Source organism: Taudactylus pleione, unplaced genomic scaffold, assembly GCF_031769625.1.
Source record: "Taudactylus pleione unplaced genomic scaffold, aTauple2 ptg000103l, whole genome shotgun sequence".
NCBI classification, from domain to species: domain Eukaryota; kingdom Metazoa; phylum Chordata; class Amphibia; order Anura; family Myobatrachidae; genus Taudactylus; species Taudactylus pleione.
Window position 1 is genome coordinate 2,249,040 of NW_028284505.1, and position 17,747 is coordinate 2,266,786.

The 17,747-nt window shown below is 45.8% G+C and overlaps 1 protein-coding gene across 1 annotated transcript in view; it reads left to right on the forward strand.

The window, feature by feature from the left end:
* The window catches only part of LRRIQ3 (leucine rich repeats and IQ motif containing 3), a 68,407-nt gene that overhangs the window by 37,888 nt on the left and 12,772 nt on the right, over nt 1-17,747 (forward strand). Inside the window, exons 7-9 of the mRNA XM_088470786.1 lie at nt 5,093-5,182; nt 13,036-13,171; nt 16,694-17,405. Coding sequence (XP_088326912.1) covers nt 5,093-5,182; nt 13,036-13,171; nt 16,694-17,405 — 938 coding nt within the window. The remainder of the gene's footprint in view (nt 1-5,092; nt 5,183-13,035; nt 13,172-16,693; nt 17,406-17,747) is intronic.

Sequence of the window (17,747 nt, forward strand, 5' to 3'; positions counted from 1 at the left end):
GCCCCTAGTAGATAACATGCCACCCAGTGTCTCTAGTACATAATATGCCACCCAGTGTCCCTAGTACATAATATGCCACTCAGTGCTCCCCAGTACATAATATGCCACCAAGTGTCCCTAGTAGATAATATGCCACCCAGTGTCCCTAGTACATAATATGCCACCCAGTGTCCCTAGTAGATAATATGCCACCCAGTGTCCCTAATACATAATATGCCACCAATCGTCCCTAGTACATAATATGCCACCCAGTGTCCCTAATACATAATATGCCGCCCAGGGTCCCTAGTACATAATATGCCACCCAATGTCCCTAGTACATAATATGCCACCCAAGGTCCCTAGTACATAATATGCCACCCAATGTCCCTAGTACATAGTATGCCAACCAGTGTCCCTAATGCATAATATGCCACCCAGGGTTCCTAGTACATAATATGCCACCCAATGTCCCTAGTACATAATATGCCACCCAGTGTCCCTAATACGTAATATGCCACCCAGGGTCCCTAGTACATAATATGCCACCCAGTGTCCCTAATACATAATATGCCACCCAATGTCCCTAGTACATAATATGCCACCCAGTGTCCCTAGTACATAATATGCCACCCAGTGTCCCTAGTAGATAATATGCCACCCAGTGTCCCTAGTACATAATATGCCACCCAGTGTCCCTAGTACATGATATGAAATACATTTCCTTTTCACTTCTTTCTCACTTAAGCCGCGTACACATGACTAGGCAATATTATGAACGTTATGGACAATAACGATATAGTTTAACGATATATCATTCATAGAGCACTCCTCCCCATATAGCATCCCTCTCCCCTCACAGTACAGCACCACTCTCCCCATAGCATCCCTCTCCCCTCACAGTACAGCACCCCTCTCCCCTCACAGTACAGCACCACTCTCCCCTCACAGTACAGCACCACTCTCCCCATAGCACACCTCTCCCCTCACAGTACAGCACCACTCTCCCCATAGCATCCCTCTCCCCTCACAGTACAGCACCACTCTCCCCTCACAGTACAGCACCACTCTCCCCATATAGCATCCCTCTCCCCTCACAGTACAGCACCACTCTCCCCATAGTACCCCTCTCCCCTCACAGTACAGCACCACTCTCCCCATAGCATCCCTCTCCCCTCACAGTACAGCACCACTCTCCCCTCACAGTACAGCACCACTCTCCCCATATAGCATCCCTCTCCCCTCACAGTACAGCACCACTCTCCCCATAGTACCCCTCTCCCCTCACAGTACAGCACCACTCTCCCCATAGCATCCCTCTCCCCTCACAGTACAGCACCACTCTCCCCATAGCATCCCTCTCCCCTCACAGTACAGCACCACTCTCCCCATAGCACACCTCTCTTCTCACAGTACAGCACCCCTCTCCCCTCACAGTACAGCACCACTCTCCCCATAGCATCCCTCTCCCATCACAGTACAGCACCACTCTCCCCTCACAGTACAGCACCACTCTCCCCATATAGAATCCCTCTCCCCTCACAGTACAGCACCACTCTCCCCATAGCACCCCTCTCCCCTCACAGTACAGCACCACTCTCCCCATAGCACACCTCGGGAAGGTGCTTGAAAACGGGGGAGTGGAGATTCGGACGCAGGCGTGCCTAATTATGCGAACAGCGTTTTATGGGAGTGCATACGGATTATGGGAGTGCATAATTAACAAAGTAGCGTCATAGCACACGTGACCTGGGAGGTTTTTACACTGACATCATCGTAGAGCTTAAGAGAGGGTACGGTCAACCTTAAGCTCTACGACCAGTTCCGATGGTTCTCGATGGTCTCGATTAATCCTTATATGCCCGGAGATGACGTGTAATGCGTACGAGAAGGGGGCGTATTTTTTTGTATTCCGGCCGCTTCCTCCCCTTGGTCGGCCAGCAGCCGAACCAAACTTAGGGACACAACTTGCGAGGGAATCATTTACATATCCGTCCCTCTTTTCCCGTACGACCGTGCGGCCGCTTCGACCGACTGTGGATGAGGTCCTTAGTGCCAGCCGCAGCTCCTGCTCTGAACATGACAGGTGGCAGCTGAAGGCGGTGCTGTGAGCTGTCACTCACAAGCTCCGCAAAGGCCCATGGGAGGAGCTGCTGCGGCTGCCCATTTTACATTGTACTGCTGAAGAAGCTTCTGCGCATGCGCAGAAGCTTCTGTCCGCTGCCCGATCAGAGTTGAGCTCCGGAGTAGCGTACCGTATATATTTCTTTACATTGGGCGCATTATACGCATCACAGAATCAGCTAAACGCCGAACGCAGTGTACCAGAGACGCTGGGCTGCGGCATTAACCACACAGAAAACATACAAGATTGCAGATTAAGCACTATAGAGTTTGGCGAGAGGAATGCGGCGACCGCTCGCAGATTCAGGCTCCGTCACATACAGATGTACAAAGGTCACACAGCACAGTGGTCTGTGCACAATAGCAAAAATGTTTTGTCGCTTCCAGTAGTTTTATTTGTGTGTATCGGATGTACATTTTGAGTGAGAAGCCGCTTGGCGTCGCCAGGGACTCAGAGGGGCTATTTGGCCTGAATTGAGCAATAGTGTATAAGGACACATCTGTGCCACCTTGGCAACGCTAATATAATATCTGTAATGTAATTAGTATCTCTATTTTATAAGCCAACTTATATCAAAGGCTTTGGTGCTCCTTAAAATAATGTGTCTAGATAAGAAATACAAAGTAACAAATGTCCTGCATTTCGGTAGCATCATGTACTGATTAAAGAATTTAGGGCCTGATTCAGACCCACTCGCGAGCGGCTGTCGGCTCGCAAGTGGGTCAATGTTATGGACTGAGTATGCGCACGACGGAGGGAGCTCCGTCGTGCGCATGCGCCAGACGCGACAAGCGAAGGAAAGTCCTTCGCTCGTTGTGTCCGATCAAAGGGGGCGTGCTGTCAATGTTGATTGACAGCACACCCCCTTTGGTGGGCGTGCCGGGGGCGTGCCTCCCTGACGGGGGCGTTCCCGCGGGAACGCCTCCCGTCAAAAGCCGGCCCACTGACATCACTAGTGATGTCAGTGGGAGTGATTTTGGCTCTGATAGAGCCAAAATCACTCCGGAGCTTGCGGTTGAAAACCTCAACCGCAGGCTCCGGCTCGCAAATTCGATGGTCGCGATGGTCTCGACCATCGCGACCATCACAATGCACGCTCGTATAGCCTGTGGGTGGTGACCCACAGCTATACGAGCGTCCAGGAGGACGCTCCATGAAAATGGAGCCCGGCCCTCATTCAGAGCGTGCGCTCTGCTCAGAGCGTACAGCTCTGAATGAGGGCCTTAATCTTAATTCTCCTGATGGTCTCCTTAAAGTGCACCCGTCACTTACAAACCCTCAGAGAATGCGTTCTGGGGTTGTTTGCCTGATTCAGCCGCACCCTGCGTTCTCATTACACGTTTACCTTCACAGTGTGAAATGTCAGCAGTAACTTACAGTATATGGTGATGTCAGTGTAAATAGTGTATTTTTAATTTAATAACTTTATAACCCATTTTCAGGCTCCAATTTGGATGCTAAAATAAATAAATAAAATCAAAGTTAGAAATTTCTATCCAAACTTACTGAAGTGAAAACTGGGGAGGCATTGGGAGATATCTGACCCAGTGTACCGCAGTTTAGAAGTGATGACCACTATTTTTGCCTTTAAACATGTGAGCAATGCAAAGTGTATCATACCTCCCATTAGACGGCGCCAGAATGAACGGGCCGGCAGAGTTTATGAATAAATAATTATCTCTGCAAGATCATAAATCTTTCTATTTTAAATAATTAGGAGGAGGTATGGAGTCTCCATCAACAACCTCAACACTGTGGGCCTGACTTATAGAAGGACACTAATACGGCCCCAGCTGCGAATTTATACAAAGCGGTTGTGCGAAAATATGCAAATGTCACAGCAGTTGGTATTTGTTTTGTGACACTCACCGGCGGCTTTGCAAATCCAAGCAGCTGCGTATAAAGACGCAGCTTGGTCGCAGATCAGTCGATTATCGGAGTCCTGAGTAACCCTATACCGGGGCAAACGCTGGATTTTTCCTGGGGGGTTTACATACACACACATTACACTTACCTTGCAGCAGCTGCAGGGACGGGACCTGGCAGGCCATGTCATTAGGCTCCTCCCCTAGCTGCAAAATGCTGCGATTCGTGGGTCAATCGATAGTAGGGGCGGAGCCAAATTACTCCTTATTAACCCGCGTATTATGGCATTTTGCCGCAAGGGGCGGGGTATAATAGCATGGTGTCTTCTCTCAGGGAGGGTTTCTGGGTACTCAGAAACCCCCCCTGCATGCGTTACTGCTATGGTTTTGCAGAATAGCCGACGGAATGGAGACACAGAAGCCATTTTTACTGTGTGCGGGATTGCAGTCGCAGCCTGAGACACTCCCCGAAAACGGTCATGACACCCCTGCATTTCAGCCGCCACCTTCCTGTTGCCGTCCACAAAGGGTCCCTGCCTCACTCCGAGCAACATCAGTACTGAAACTTGACGCATGCGCAGTGTGCCGATAATCGCTAAACTGTGCAAATATTGCCATTACGTCCATCTCTGAATCAGTGGCATACAGCAGTAAAAATGAGTGTAATTATAAAAAGAAAAGTATACACAAACTTTAGATGTCGCACTATGTAATAATCTAGAAAATATAGACACACTGGAACTAGGCCAACGCCTTGGAAATACTAATTAAAAATACTGTCTGATATGTAGAATTTTCCTTACGCTTAATTTTTTTTTTTTTATTTCCAAAATTTGATTTATTTTTGCTGATTCCTAATAAATCCACATCAACAATAAAACACTAAAATGAGTTCCATAAATAAAACATACTGTAGGTTATTGATCACAGATGCGGTACTGATGAGGTTGCTCCATGTTTATGTTGTGGGTTTATTCCTTTCACAAGTGCATGGATCATTTTCTTTCGATATATTCCAATATAAATTGCAAACTGTGTTCTGCCACTGCGTAGCGCTGTGTGACATTGCCGGGTGTAAGGACGCTATTTAATGAGGCCCTTTTCTATCATAAACACTTAACAGCCCGTGAGAGGAGTACATAGGACATTGGACGCACAGGCAGTGATGCACATTACGGTGGATCTGAGGACGCTACAACAGGACGTGCTGCAGGTGAGCTGTAAAACTGAGCTGCAAATGGAGTTTAAAAATTTTTAATTTAAAGGACCTTTAAACACCATCGGTTAAATTTGTTACATAATTAGTGTCGCCGTACATAGGTTTAAATTAATTGATACAATAGACCAGTGGTTCTCAAGCGTAACCCTCAAATTTCCCCAACAGGTCATGTTTTAAGGATTTCTGTCTGTGTAAGCGGGTGAGATAATTACTGACCCAGCAATATAGATGAACTCACCTGTGCATGATTAAAGAAATCCCCAAAACGTGACCTGTTGGTGGTGCTTGGTGACTGGAGTTGAGAACCTCTGCAATAGATAAAGGACTGTTTCCACTGTGGGTCATTTCCATATAGTGAGACTCATGTTCCGTTTGCGCCGATGATCTCGCTTGTTTTTGCATTGTCCGTGGCCTGGAGTCGTGCGTTCGCAGCTGCTGCTGCTGATTCAGAGTTGTACTCATGCCAGTCACATCTACAATTAGGACTAAATGGGGCGTTCTTATATAGACGAACATCAAAGAAGGCGTGCCGACAGGACCGTGCGCTATGCAGCGGTGTGCGGAAGCGGAATTACACGCATTCAAATTCCCAGGCACTTGTGATAATAATATAATAGAAATATATGAATATTTCTTTAAGAATAGTTCTATATAGTTATTAATAATAATAATAATAATAATAATAATAATTACAACTGCTAGTTCCAGAAGAGGGACGAATGATATGTCCTCAAGAAAACTTCCAAGGACAAAAAACAGTAATGATGAGGAACTGCGCTAATAAAATTTTATAACAAACTGATATCTAGAAAATCTAGATTCTATCATGACACGGGGGGAAACTCAAATATTTTCGTTGGTAGCTCTGCCTAATGGGCGGCCAACAGAGCAATTCAGTTGTTGCTTCGTTTGGGGCGTGATAGCCACCGGCGCTGGCATTTCAGCTTGTCCCCCCCCCCCTCTTGAGGTGGTGATCAGAAATGTGCGAAAAGTTCAAGGTTTGGGGGCCCAAACTAGGACTTTAGATGGGTAAAGCTGTCTGCTTGAGCACGATATGCGCAATGAAGCATGGGTGCCCAAAAACAACTGAATATCACCCCCCCTCGATCCCCCGCGATGAAACAATTGTATCGCCCCCCCTTGAATACAAATCAAATATTTAATAACAATAGTATAAATAAGACAATTACAGTATTTTCTGCAGCAGTATCACCAAGTCACCTTGAAAGCTCTACAGCTCTTTGCACCAAGGAAGGGGGACATACACCTATTGGGGTGATGTAATAATACACTTACTATATAGCAACCAATCAGCTTCTACAGTAGCTGTCATTTATCTACTACCTTCTAAACAATGATGGCTACTGTAGGAGCTGATTGGCTGATCTGGGCAATTTCTCACCTCTCCTCTTTAGAAGTTGTGAGACCTCTCCTCCTATTTCTGTTAGAGTAGGCCAGACACCTCCATACACAGTACTTGTACAATCATATGGTAAAGCTTACCATACAGGGACTGTTCCGGTCTTTCATCCATCAAACGACCAGATCCATGTCCCATTAGGGCCACACACGTGTACTGTCAAATTGAATAAATCTGGATGTTTTGCGTTGAACCCACAATTGGAGCCCATGGTTCTTGGATAACGTTGATCAAAGCTACTGCCAGTTCCGGTCACCATTGGGTTGCCAGTGGTAATAGATATGGGGTCAGGGCCGGTGCAAGGTGTCTGGGCGCCTTAGGCAATATATCACCCACCTCCCCTGCTCCCATTTATGCCTCCAATATATACACATTTGTGCCTCCAATATATAATATGCCACACATTTATACCCCCAATACATATTATGCCACACATTTGTGCCTCCAATATATAATATGCCACACATTTATACCCCCAATTCATATTATGCCACACATTTATACCCCCAATACATATTATGCCACACATTTGTGCCTCCAATATATAATATATAATATGCCACACATTTATACCCCCAATTCATATTATGCCACACATTTGTGCCTCCAATATATAATATGCCACACATTTATACAAGCCATATATATTATACCACACATTTGTGCCTCCAATATATACTATTCCACACATTTATACCCCCAATACATATTATGCCACACATTTATACTCCCAATACATATTATGCCACACATTTGCGCTTCCAATATATAATATGCCACACATTTATACCAGCCATACATATTATACCACACATTTTTGCCTCCAATATATAATATGCCACACATTTATACCCCCAATACATATTATGCCACACATTTGTGCCTCCAATATATAATATGCCACACATTTATACCCCCAATACATATTATGACACACATTTGTGCCCCAATACATAATTTGCCACATATTTGTGCTCCCAATACATGCCCCACAGCTGTGTACCAAAGTTTTTGTATGCCACATAGCCATGAATTATGCCAAACAATGACCCTAGTACATATGTCACACATGTGCCCCAAATTCTTTTTATGCCATAAAGCTGTGCTCCCAATACATTATGCCACATATCCATGCCCCAATATATTTAGGCCACACATCTGTGCTCCAATACATGTCAGTACCCATTACCCCCCCATATGCACACACGCTCACCCTGCCAGCACTCATTAAACCCACACACACATACACTAACTCTGTAGCATTCAATAAAACCAACCCCACACGCACTAAACCAATCTGTCTGGGACTGAAAGAGACACCCTTTTTTTTTGTGGACTCAGCGGCGCCTCCCCATGGACAGCGCCCCTAGGCAGCTGCCTAAAGCTGCCTAATGGTTGCACCGGCCCTGTATGGGGTCTTAAGCACCTAAATTGTTGCTGATGTGGACAGGTAAATGTGCTTCTAAAGCTGCAGAAACTTGTTGTGACATAGAACCATTGAACAAACGAAATTTTTTTTACAAAAGAGATGTCCCAGGGCCCCGAAGCAAATAACGGTAATGAAAGCAAAAAATGTACCATCGTAAGAACTTTAAATGACTCATTATGTGGGTTGAAGGTACATTATTATTACCAAGGCCGGCTCCTGTACCGGCCGAGTGCTACGTGTCCCGAAATTGGGGGCGCGGTCTAATTACCATAGGCCACACCTCCTTATGTGACGTTATCTGAGGGGCGTGCCCGGCCCGCATGGCAGGCCTCCAAATAACGTCAGGCTGGGGGGGATCCTCACTAGCTGGGCTTCCCCCAGACCTCTCACGGCACTGAATGAATGCCGCGCGCCTGCGTGCATCATCCATTCAGAATCCGGGGTCCCAGCACCCCAACCACCTGATTTGACCACCCGTGGGCTGAAGTACTGTCCCGCTGAAATCGGGATGCTGGGGAAAGGTACGCCCTCTATGGCTGGCGCCCCTGTTCGACCGCTCAGGTCGAACACCCCTAGAGCCGGCCATGATTATTACTACCATTATATGTGGGACTATAGTAGCTCGGTACCTCTGGATTTAGGATACAGCTGAGCTTGTGTATTGGTGTCTCACCAGAGGAAAACCTAGAGAAGAGCTGAAGATGTTTCCACATACATCTTACCTCCCTGCTCTACAAGTCGCGTTACACATAATAACTCATGCGCGCCGTGTGACTTGGTTGCACAGAGCGTATTTTCATGCAACCTTTTCCCTTAAAATGCGTCTTATTCTCAAACTGATGTGAACAGGACACACAAGCAGTGTATGCTGAATAAAATGCTATACGGCATGCCTATATTCTGTGTGCGACTGCGGCTGTATTTGCATGCGAATTGCTACGTTAGTGTCAGCGGCTGTCACTGTACCGTAGCATTCTGCATGCATGCAGATACACCCGCAGTCACACACAGAATATAGCCATGCCACATATCATTTTATTCAGCATACACTGCTTGTGTGTCCTATTCACATCAGTTTGAGATCAGACGCATTTTAAGGGAAAATGTCGCATGAAAATACGCTCTGTGCTGCCGAGTCACTATAAGGACAGCTTAACACGCAACGAGGCACATCTGTAAGTACAAGACCCGTACGTCACACTGAGAATGTTCACTTTCACAAATATCTCTGGCTGAGACACATATATATTATTATTTCTCTATAGCGATGACCCAGAGAGGGACTACGAGACAAGATCTCGCATTGCTCAACCCGCCGTTTTGCAAAGCGCCCTACTGTATACAATAATAACTATATACTTTAAATAAACCTAATCGTACATGAATAATGCCTTCCTCTCTGCCATTGTGTCCATCAGCGATTGTCGTGTAGTGGATCCGTTTACAAGATTGTGTCTGTATTTTATTGGCAGATACTGATTCACTACTAATATGTTATTTGCTAGAGGTTTTTTTTTTTTATGCTTTCAGCACTAGACAATTTATATGGCAATGAATGGCTTAAAAGCATACAGAATTCATTCTAAGAAAGCTATTTAAGCTTCTTGGATTTATCAGCTTAAGTTTAAATACGCATTCTGCTTGGTGAAGCGGAACCTGGTTTCAATCTATAAACAATAAAATTATGATGAGAGTAAGAATCATAAATTCTGCATTGTACAGTAAAAACAAGGAATTAATGTGTTCTGCATATCTGTATATGATCTCCCGTAACCGCTCACCCCCCCCCCCCCCTTAGTAGCATGCCATGAATCTAGATATTGACATATATTCAGCATACGATTCTGTGCATTTGGTAAATTTGTTTTTAAAGCAGATGGAAATTGGGGCAAATGATATTTCAACTGACCCATTGATATTTTGGTTCCGATGTCCGATAGTTTTGTACTGGGAATGCTAGCTCTCCAAGCCGCCCCTTCCCTTCAATGCATTCTGCCCTTGCCCCTAGTCGCCACCTCTCCACGTCTCCCCCCACCAGAATTCTTACTTCCCTCTTTTAGCTAGTTATTTATTTTTTTAATTGGGGATGACAGAAGCACGTGCGCACCCCGGAAACCCCCCAATGTCTGAATCAACCCCTACACCTCCAGTATACAACAGAAGTTACACTGGGTCTGATTCAGAAGTTCTGCGATGATATGCAAATGCTAGTGTCAGCCTTCCTCTCATGTACTAGTGTGCGCCTGAAGGTGCAAGCATTGACACGAAGGGAGGGGGAAATTGGCAGGATCCAGGAGCGTGACCTACTCCCCCAAGAGGCTCCAGTACCTTCCATAAATTTGGGTGTCTCCCAGATATATACTGTATACTGTATAGGCAAATATGCAGCACGCAGAAAATAAATATTAATGCACCTATTACATACCTCCTAATATTTAAGTGCAAAACTGGGACAAAATAAGCTCCACTCATTAAACCATCTAAATTGTGTCCCGATCTGCTGAACCAGCCTGACAATTCTTCAGTCCCTCCTGAGCTCTTCAGAACTGCGTTAGTCCATAGATATAGGGCTGTGATATTAACGCTTACTGACAGACCGCAATGGATCTCAGCATTACCTGTTAAGACCAGAGGGACTCTGCCGCTAATTACTCTGCACCCAGTGATGGTTTCTTACTTACTGTAATATATATATATTAATCAATAAAGATACATTTGTTTGCAAACATAGGGCCTGATTCACCACGGATCGCAACTGCGATTGCAGCTGCGTAATCGTACGTAATGAGTCTGCGAAAATATGCATATATCTGCCGCCGCTCAGCCAGCATAGACGTCCATTACTGCCTTCTCACATCTGTAATACCTCTCAGTCCAGTGTATTCATCGGTAATGTTGGAGAACATCGGTCCCTCACGCACAATTACAGCAGCTCTGACCTGTCTCAGAATTTGCAAGTCTCGTCGTACATTGCGAGTACTGACGCTGCATAGGCAATCACAGTGGGTAATTTATGCACGCCCATGTAACGCGTACTTGCCTACTTTTGAAAAAGCATTTCAGTGAGATTGTGATAGCAGTACTTATGAGCGCGGCGGTAAAGTGGGCGTGTACTGTTACATCTGAGAGGCGTGTCATACATGTGATGGGCGTACCCTGCTACATGTGAGAGGCCTGTGATAAACCTGACTTACATCCATATGTAAATGAGCCCAAAAGCAATTACTAAGATCTAATTGTTGATGAAAACACTCTGATACTTTTCAGGGCTCGCTCATGTGTTGTGTTTTACAAGTGGTTCCGTATTAGTGTCTAATATAAACCTTATATGAAAAATGCATGTAGCCATAGGGATCATTGGCCCTCATTCAGAGCCGTACGCTCTGAGCAGAGCGCACGCTCTGAATGAGGGCCGTCCTCCATAACTGTGGAGCGTCCTCCTGGACGCTCGTATAGCTGTGGGTCACCACCCACAGCCTATACGAGCATGCAGTTTGATGGCCGCGATGGTCTCTTGACCATCGCGACCATCGAAACTGCGAGCCGGAGCCTGCGGTTGAGGTTTTCAACCGCAAGGCCCTGAGTGATTTTGGCTCTATCAGAGCCAAAATCACTCCCACTGACATCACTAGTGATGTCAGTGGGCCGGCTTCTTATGGTAGGCGTTCCCTTAGGAACGCCCCCGTCAGGGAGGCACGCCCCCGGCACGCCCACCAAAGGGGGCGTGCTGTCAATCAACATCGACAGCACGCCCCCTTTGATCAGACACAACGAGCAAAGGAAAGTCCTTCGCTCGTCGCGTCTGGCGCATGCGCACGACGGAGCTCCCTCCGTCGTGCGCATGCTCAGTGCAAAACATCGACCCACTTGCGAGCGGACAGCCGCTTGCGAGTGGGTCTGAATCAGGCCCTTTGTGCCTTATAACCAATGCAGGGAAATGGCACTGATTATACCATTTGAATGTATATATCTCTGATTTATTCCCCCCCCAAGTATATAACAGTTACATAATGGGAGTAAGGTGCAATCAGGGAGATTGCTAGACTTTTCAGGGAGTCTCCCTGACAATCAGAGTTGGCAAGTATGATGCAACGGCGTTCAATCGGACAGGCACGCCTGCATTTCTGCAACCACTCCCCCCGTAACCACCCCCAAACGCTCACAGCCTGTCACTCACTCTGCGATGGATTCTTGTCTGCATGCGTAATCTCAGTGCGATCACCGCCGAACGTGCAGTGCATGCGCACGTGCAGTACTCAACGAATGGCCGATCTGCGTATGCTGTTGCGATTGCGATCCACGCTGAATCAGGCCCATAGATCGCCTTCCTGCAGAACCAATCATTTATATGCAGATTATGGGGCTGATTCATAGATTGACTTTATTACGATATTCAGGCAAGTTTCCGAGTCGCCCCCATTTTCTGGGCGCGCCAAAGCCACTGGCTGCATCCTTGGACGCAGTTTCACTGGCCCTTGCAGCGTAGTTTTACTGGACATCCTGAGTGACCCGAGGACACAGCCAGCAGATCTGATTAAGCCAGCAGTGAGTGTCTTTACCACATGCTGAATTAGAATATATACACAGATCTGCTGCGTCCGAATTGTCAGCACCGACCCGCACTGCGCATATCTCTGAATCAAGCCTTCTTTGCCATATTTCTGCTCATTAATTTACAGTATTTCCTGTATTTCCATGACGATAGCAGCAGCTGGTTACACAGCATTGTTCTGGCTCCTGGCTATGAATTCAGATCTCTGTGAAGAAATATAAATCAGAATAGATTTAAAACAGAATTGCATTAGCAAAGCTGGGCGTCCAACGCTGCAGCGTGAGATTATGTCACATTGCGTCTGAGATTATGTCACATTGCGTCTGAGATTATGTCACATTGCGTCTGAGATTATGTCACATTGCGTCTGAGATTATGTCACATTGCGTCTGAGATTATGTCACATTGCGTCTGAGAATGGGGCTGAGTGTGATTTCTGTAAGTAGGTTTTACCAGAAGCAGCAGAAATTGTTTATGATCTGAGAGACCGAATACAGCCGCCGCCACCTGCGCACGTAACAAACTTTGTACAGGAGGAGAAAAGAGCGAAGGAGAACAAAGTATCTGGGCAGCAGGATCAAGGTTAGTGCTACCATCTTACTTTATTGGCCATGTTGCTGATTACTTAGATTTTTTACAGTGAAAACAACAAAATACTGCTTGAAGGTATGAAAAAAGTTATACAGTACCTCAATACCTGGTTTAATCAGCAGGTGGAAGCCCCCTTACCTGCTATAAGGGGTCTATTCACTAAGCCTTGGAGAGAGATAAAGGGCCGGATTCAATTAGAGGAGAAAAGCGCCGTTTGGAGAGAAGTTTCCGCAGATTCGGACTTTCCGCTTGTTTTCAAAATATCTCCATATTCAATTCCAGGACGATTTCGCCTAAGCGGAAACTCAAAGCATTGTAATAGGCAGAAAAGTATCTCTAGCAGGAGAAAAAAAGTGCAAAATCGTTACTTTTGGGGGGGGGGGGGGACTTAGAACCCTAGGGACAGCTCCCCAAAGGACAAATCGGCAAAAAAAATAAAAATTATCTCCAAACACCCCAAAAAAGTACTTTTGTTTTGGGAGCGAAAACGTAAAACGTGGGGAGACAAAAACTAGCGAAATAGACTTCTTGGGGATCTGGAAGGATGGGTCAGGTGTTTTGGGGATTGCAGGTGCTTGTAGCAGGTGTGTTTTTGAAGGTTTTTTTTAAAAGTTCACTTTAGAGACATAAATATATGCTGTCACCCATTTTCATGTACCCCAAATATGACTGCACTACTTATTTTCACCAGAAAATACAGCTTTATGCCATTCTTTACAACTTGTGCAAAGACGGTAATAAGAAGCAATTTAAACAACTTAAGTACCCCAAACACTTTTATTAGGGCTATTAGTGCACATCTGCATTGATCCCCTATGTTACTGCATCTTTTTTTTGGGGTACAGACTGATTTCCCCAAGTCTGACAGTACTTTCCGCCTGTTCCGCATTCGCCGGTTTCTGTTTTTGGCTGTTTAGGAATTGAATAGGGAGAAAAGCGGGGACGCGCATGTAAAGTTTCTTCCTATGAAACAGGTGAAGGAGGCGGAAAGTCGGACAGGCGAAACTTTTTCCGACTTTTCGCCTCTAATTGAATACGGACCAAAGTGAAGAAAGATAACAACCAATCAGCTCCTGTCATTTTTCAAACTCAGTTTCATCATTCACAACAAGTGATAAAACTTGTTGCGTTTGATAACGGTGCTCCAGCCAATCAGCTGCCAACTGTCATTTTCTAAACAGTTGACGGTTGGGAGCTGATTGGCTGGAGCACTGTTATCATACGCAACAAGTTTTATCACACGTTGTGAATGATAAATGAGGCCTCAGTCTGTGACATGACAGGAGCTGGTAGACCCCATAGTCTTTGCAGTATTTCAGTTGTACTTATGCTGTTTTAAGGCGGGGATTGTGTATACAAGGGTAGTTTAATAAATAAGGTAACCTGTCATTGCGTAAATGTATGCAACTTGTACATATAGATATAATTATTAATACTATGCCCTTGGTACAGATTATTTTTCCACATTGTCCCCATATTTGTCTAAGCATTTGATCCAACGGTACACCAAGGCATCTATCCCGGCATAGAAGGAATCCGTGTCATGCGCCTGAAGCCAGGACATGGCGGTCTGCTGAACTTCACCGTCTGTATGAGTCGCCTTCCAGTTGTTTCTTTAATGGTCCAAAGAGATGGAAATCACTCGGTGCCAGGTCAGGGCTGTAGGGAGAATGGTCCAGTACCTCCCAGTGGTAGCGCCATAACAACACACTAGTGCGGTTGGCTGAGTGTGGCCTTGCGTAATCACAGGCAGTGCACCAAACCTGTTCCCGTGACATGACGCTATCACCGTACACCTCGACAAATTGGCTTTCATCCGCTGATGTGCCCCTTACACGCAGAAATCTGATCATACTACGCACCTCAATGTTTAACCATGTTTACGCCAACCCCGCCATTTTGCAACGGAAGTATGAGTGATACTGTATGAGGCGCAGTCTAATGGCCGTGAGGAGAAGCAGCGGTCTACCTGCTCTGGCCTGGCGGGAACGTGAATGAAATAGAGAACACGACACACGTGAGAGGCCTGGTTACTGTACTTATTGAACCACCCTCGTACAACTAACAAAATTTTGACTGTTATAGAAACATAGGGGGGAGGTGTATCAAACCGTAGAGAGAGAAGTTGCCTATAGCAACCAATCAGCTTCTGTCATGTTACAGAAGGTGCTGGATAAATGGTTGCTACGGGCGACATATCCTCCAAAGTCTGCAAATAATTGACATTAAGGGGTAAATTTACTAAAAGTGAGAGTTTTTAGAAGTGAGTTTTAGAAGAGATGTTGCCCATAGCAACCAATCAGATTCTAGCTATTATCTTCTAGAAGGTGCTAGGTAAATTTTAAGTAGAATCTGATTGGTTGCTATGGGCAACATCTTTTCTAAAACTCACTTCTAAAAACTCTCACTTTTAGTAAATTTACCCCTAAAAGTGCATGTTTGGTATAATTTTATATTCGTTGTTGTTTATGTACGTTACTTCATGTGCACAGTTACAGTTATGTGTGTCTGTGTGCAAGCCTGGAAATGTGGGGAAAATGTGTTTATTTATTTAGAAGTATAATATGGTGTGAGGTGTTAAAAACAGTAAATGAATGTATCATTGTTACCTATTTATCCTTTTTTGCATATTTTGTGTTTGTATGTGTAACGATGGACATAGGACCCGATTCAGCACAGATCGCAACTGGGATCGCGGCTGTGATTACGGACGCAGTCTCACTGCGATGATATGGTAATCCATTGCGATCGCTTTGTCGTTGCAGCCTAACATAAAGAAGCCTACCTTACCTTACACGCATCCGTAATACTTAGCAAGCCTGCAAAACCATTGGTAACATGGAGCACCATCGCAGCCTCACGCACTCTTGCACAAGGTCAGACCTTACTCAGGAATTGCCAACCTTCCGGTACGCAGTGTGAGCTCAGTCTGCGCAGGGCATCGCAGTGCCTAATTTATGCACGCCCCAGCAACTGTGTTCAAATGCACTGGCACGCCTGCGTTTCGCCGAAAACCCCCCTTCACCTCTCCCAAACGGTACTTCCTGTCAATCACTCTGCCATGGGTCTGCGTAGTCACTGCGATCGCAGTCCCGATCGCAGTGGCTGGTTGGCGCATGCGCACTGCGATGCATACGCAGAACGCGTAATCGCAGTTGTGATCCTTGCTGAATCAGGCCCATAGTACATAGAGACCAGGGAACGATATAGCACTTTAATGGTATAGTTAAGGTACAATACAATATGTGGTTTTGACAATGATATCTTTGGAGTAATGCAACAAAGTGTAAGTGATGGGTTTGGAGTCTCCTAGGTAACAGTGTATGAGATGGACATTGAGGCATGGCCAGTAACCTCAGCCAGCATAACTGACATGCTCTGCTTTGTTATTACAGCTTTTTGTCCACTGTCAACTCCAATTTAACCACTGCCAAACGTATTTATGCTGTCGTAGATTATTTTGCGCAATGAATTCGTACACAATTCATGCATTTATTTTTTTGTGTTACTAAGATAAAGCAGAGCCAGACCAACAAAATGATACAGACTTTAGTCTTATTGGAAGGAAAGTCGCTGTCTACCAGTCAAACCCTTCAAAAGACCTTCTGACATCCAACGCAAAGTCAGCAAATGATATCCGCAGTTCGATCCAGCAAATCCATTCCAATATACAAGCCCAACGGGAAGTCGCGCATTATGTGGTCAAAGATCAGCTAAAGAACAGATGTCCCGGAGAAGGCAGACATTCACTTAACCTCTTACCCTTGTGCGCTGTAGACCGAGCTTACGTAAACCGGGAGAGATATGACAGACAAGTGAAAAAAAGGAATCTGGCGCTGCAGGTGCAGGCTGAGAGGAAACAAGTGAGGTATAACATTGCAGAGTTTCTGGAGGGACGGAAACAATACGCCTTGGACCAAAGTGAAAACGACGTGCGGAATCTGCAGCAACATTCGCAGTCCAGCCTAGCGGAGAAATCCAACTTTATTGACCAAGTCAAGCAACGGCATGAACAGTTTTACCAGCAAAAGGAGGCCAAAAAGTCTGACGGTTCACGGGTCAGAGAGTTTAACACGCAGCACACGTCTGTTACAAAGACCCTGCTGAGACATGACCGAATAATCCGACGCCAGGAGGAGATGCAAGAAAAGACCACAGCTCTGCAAAGTATGAAAGAAGACCGGGAAAAGCAGAAGGAATTCACCACGTGCCTCCAAAAATATAGGTAATGAGTGATGCGGTTTCTTTAAGTCAACATTCGTGCAGAACGCAATGTACACTGAATTGATGAGAGTGCAGACGGGTGGAAAGGATAGTAGACCTCATTCAGACCCGGTTGCAAGCGCTGAGCGCTCGCAACCGGGTCGATGTTTAGGCCCTGCGCGTGCGCAAGCCCAGGAGCGAGAGAGAAATTCTTTCGCTCCGGAGCTCACTACAAAAGGGGCTGCTGTCGATGTTGATCGACAGCTCAACCCTTTTTGTAGGCGTGGCGGGTGGTTTCACAAACAGAGGCATTACTTAAGGAACGCCTGCCGTTTTGTGGGCGGCCGCACTGACATCGGCAGTG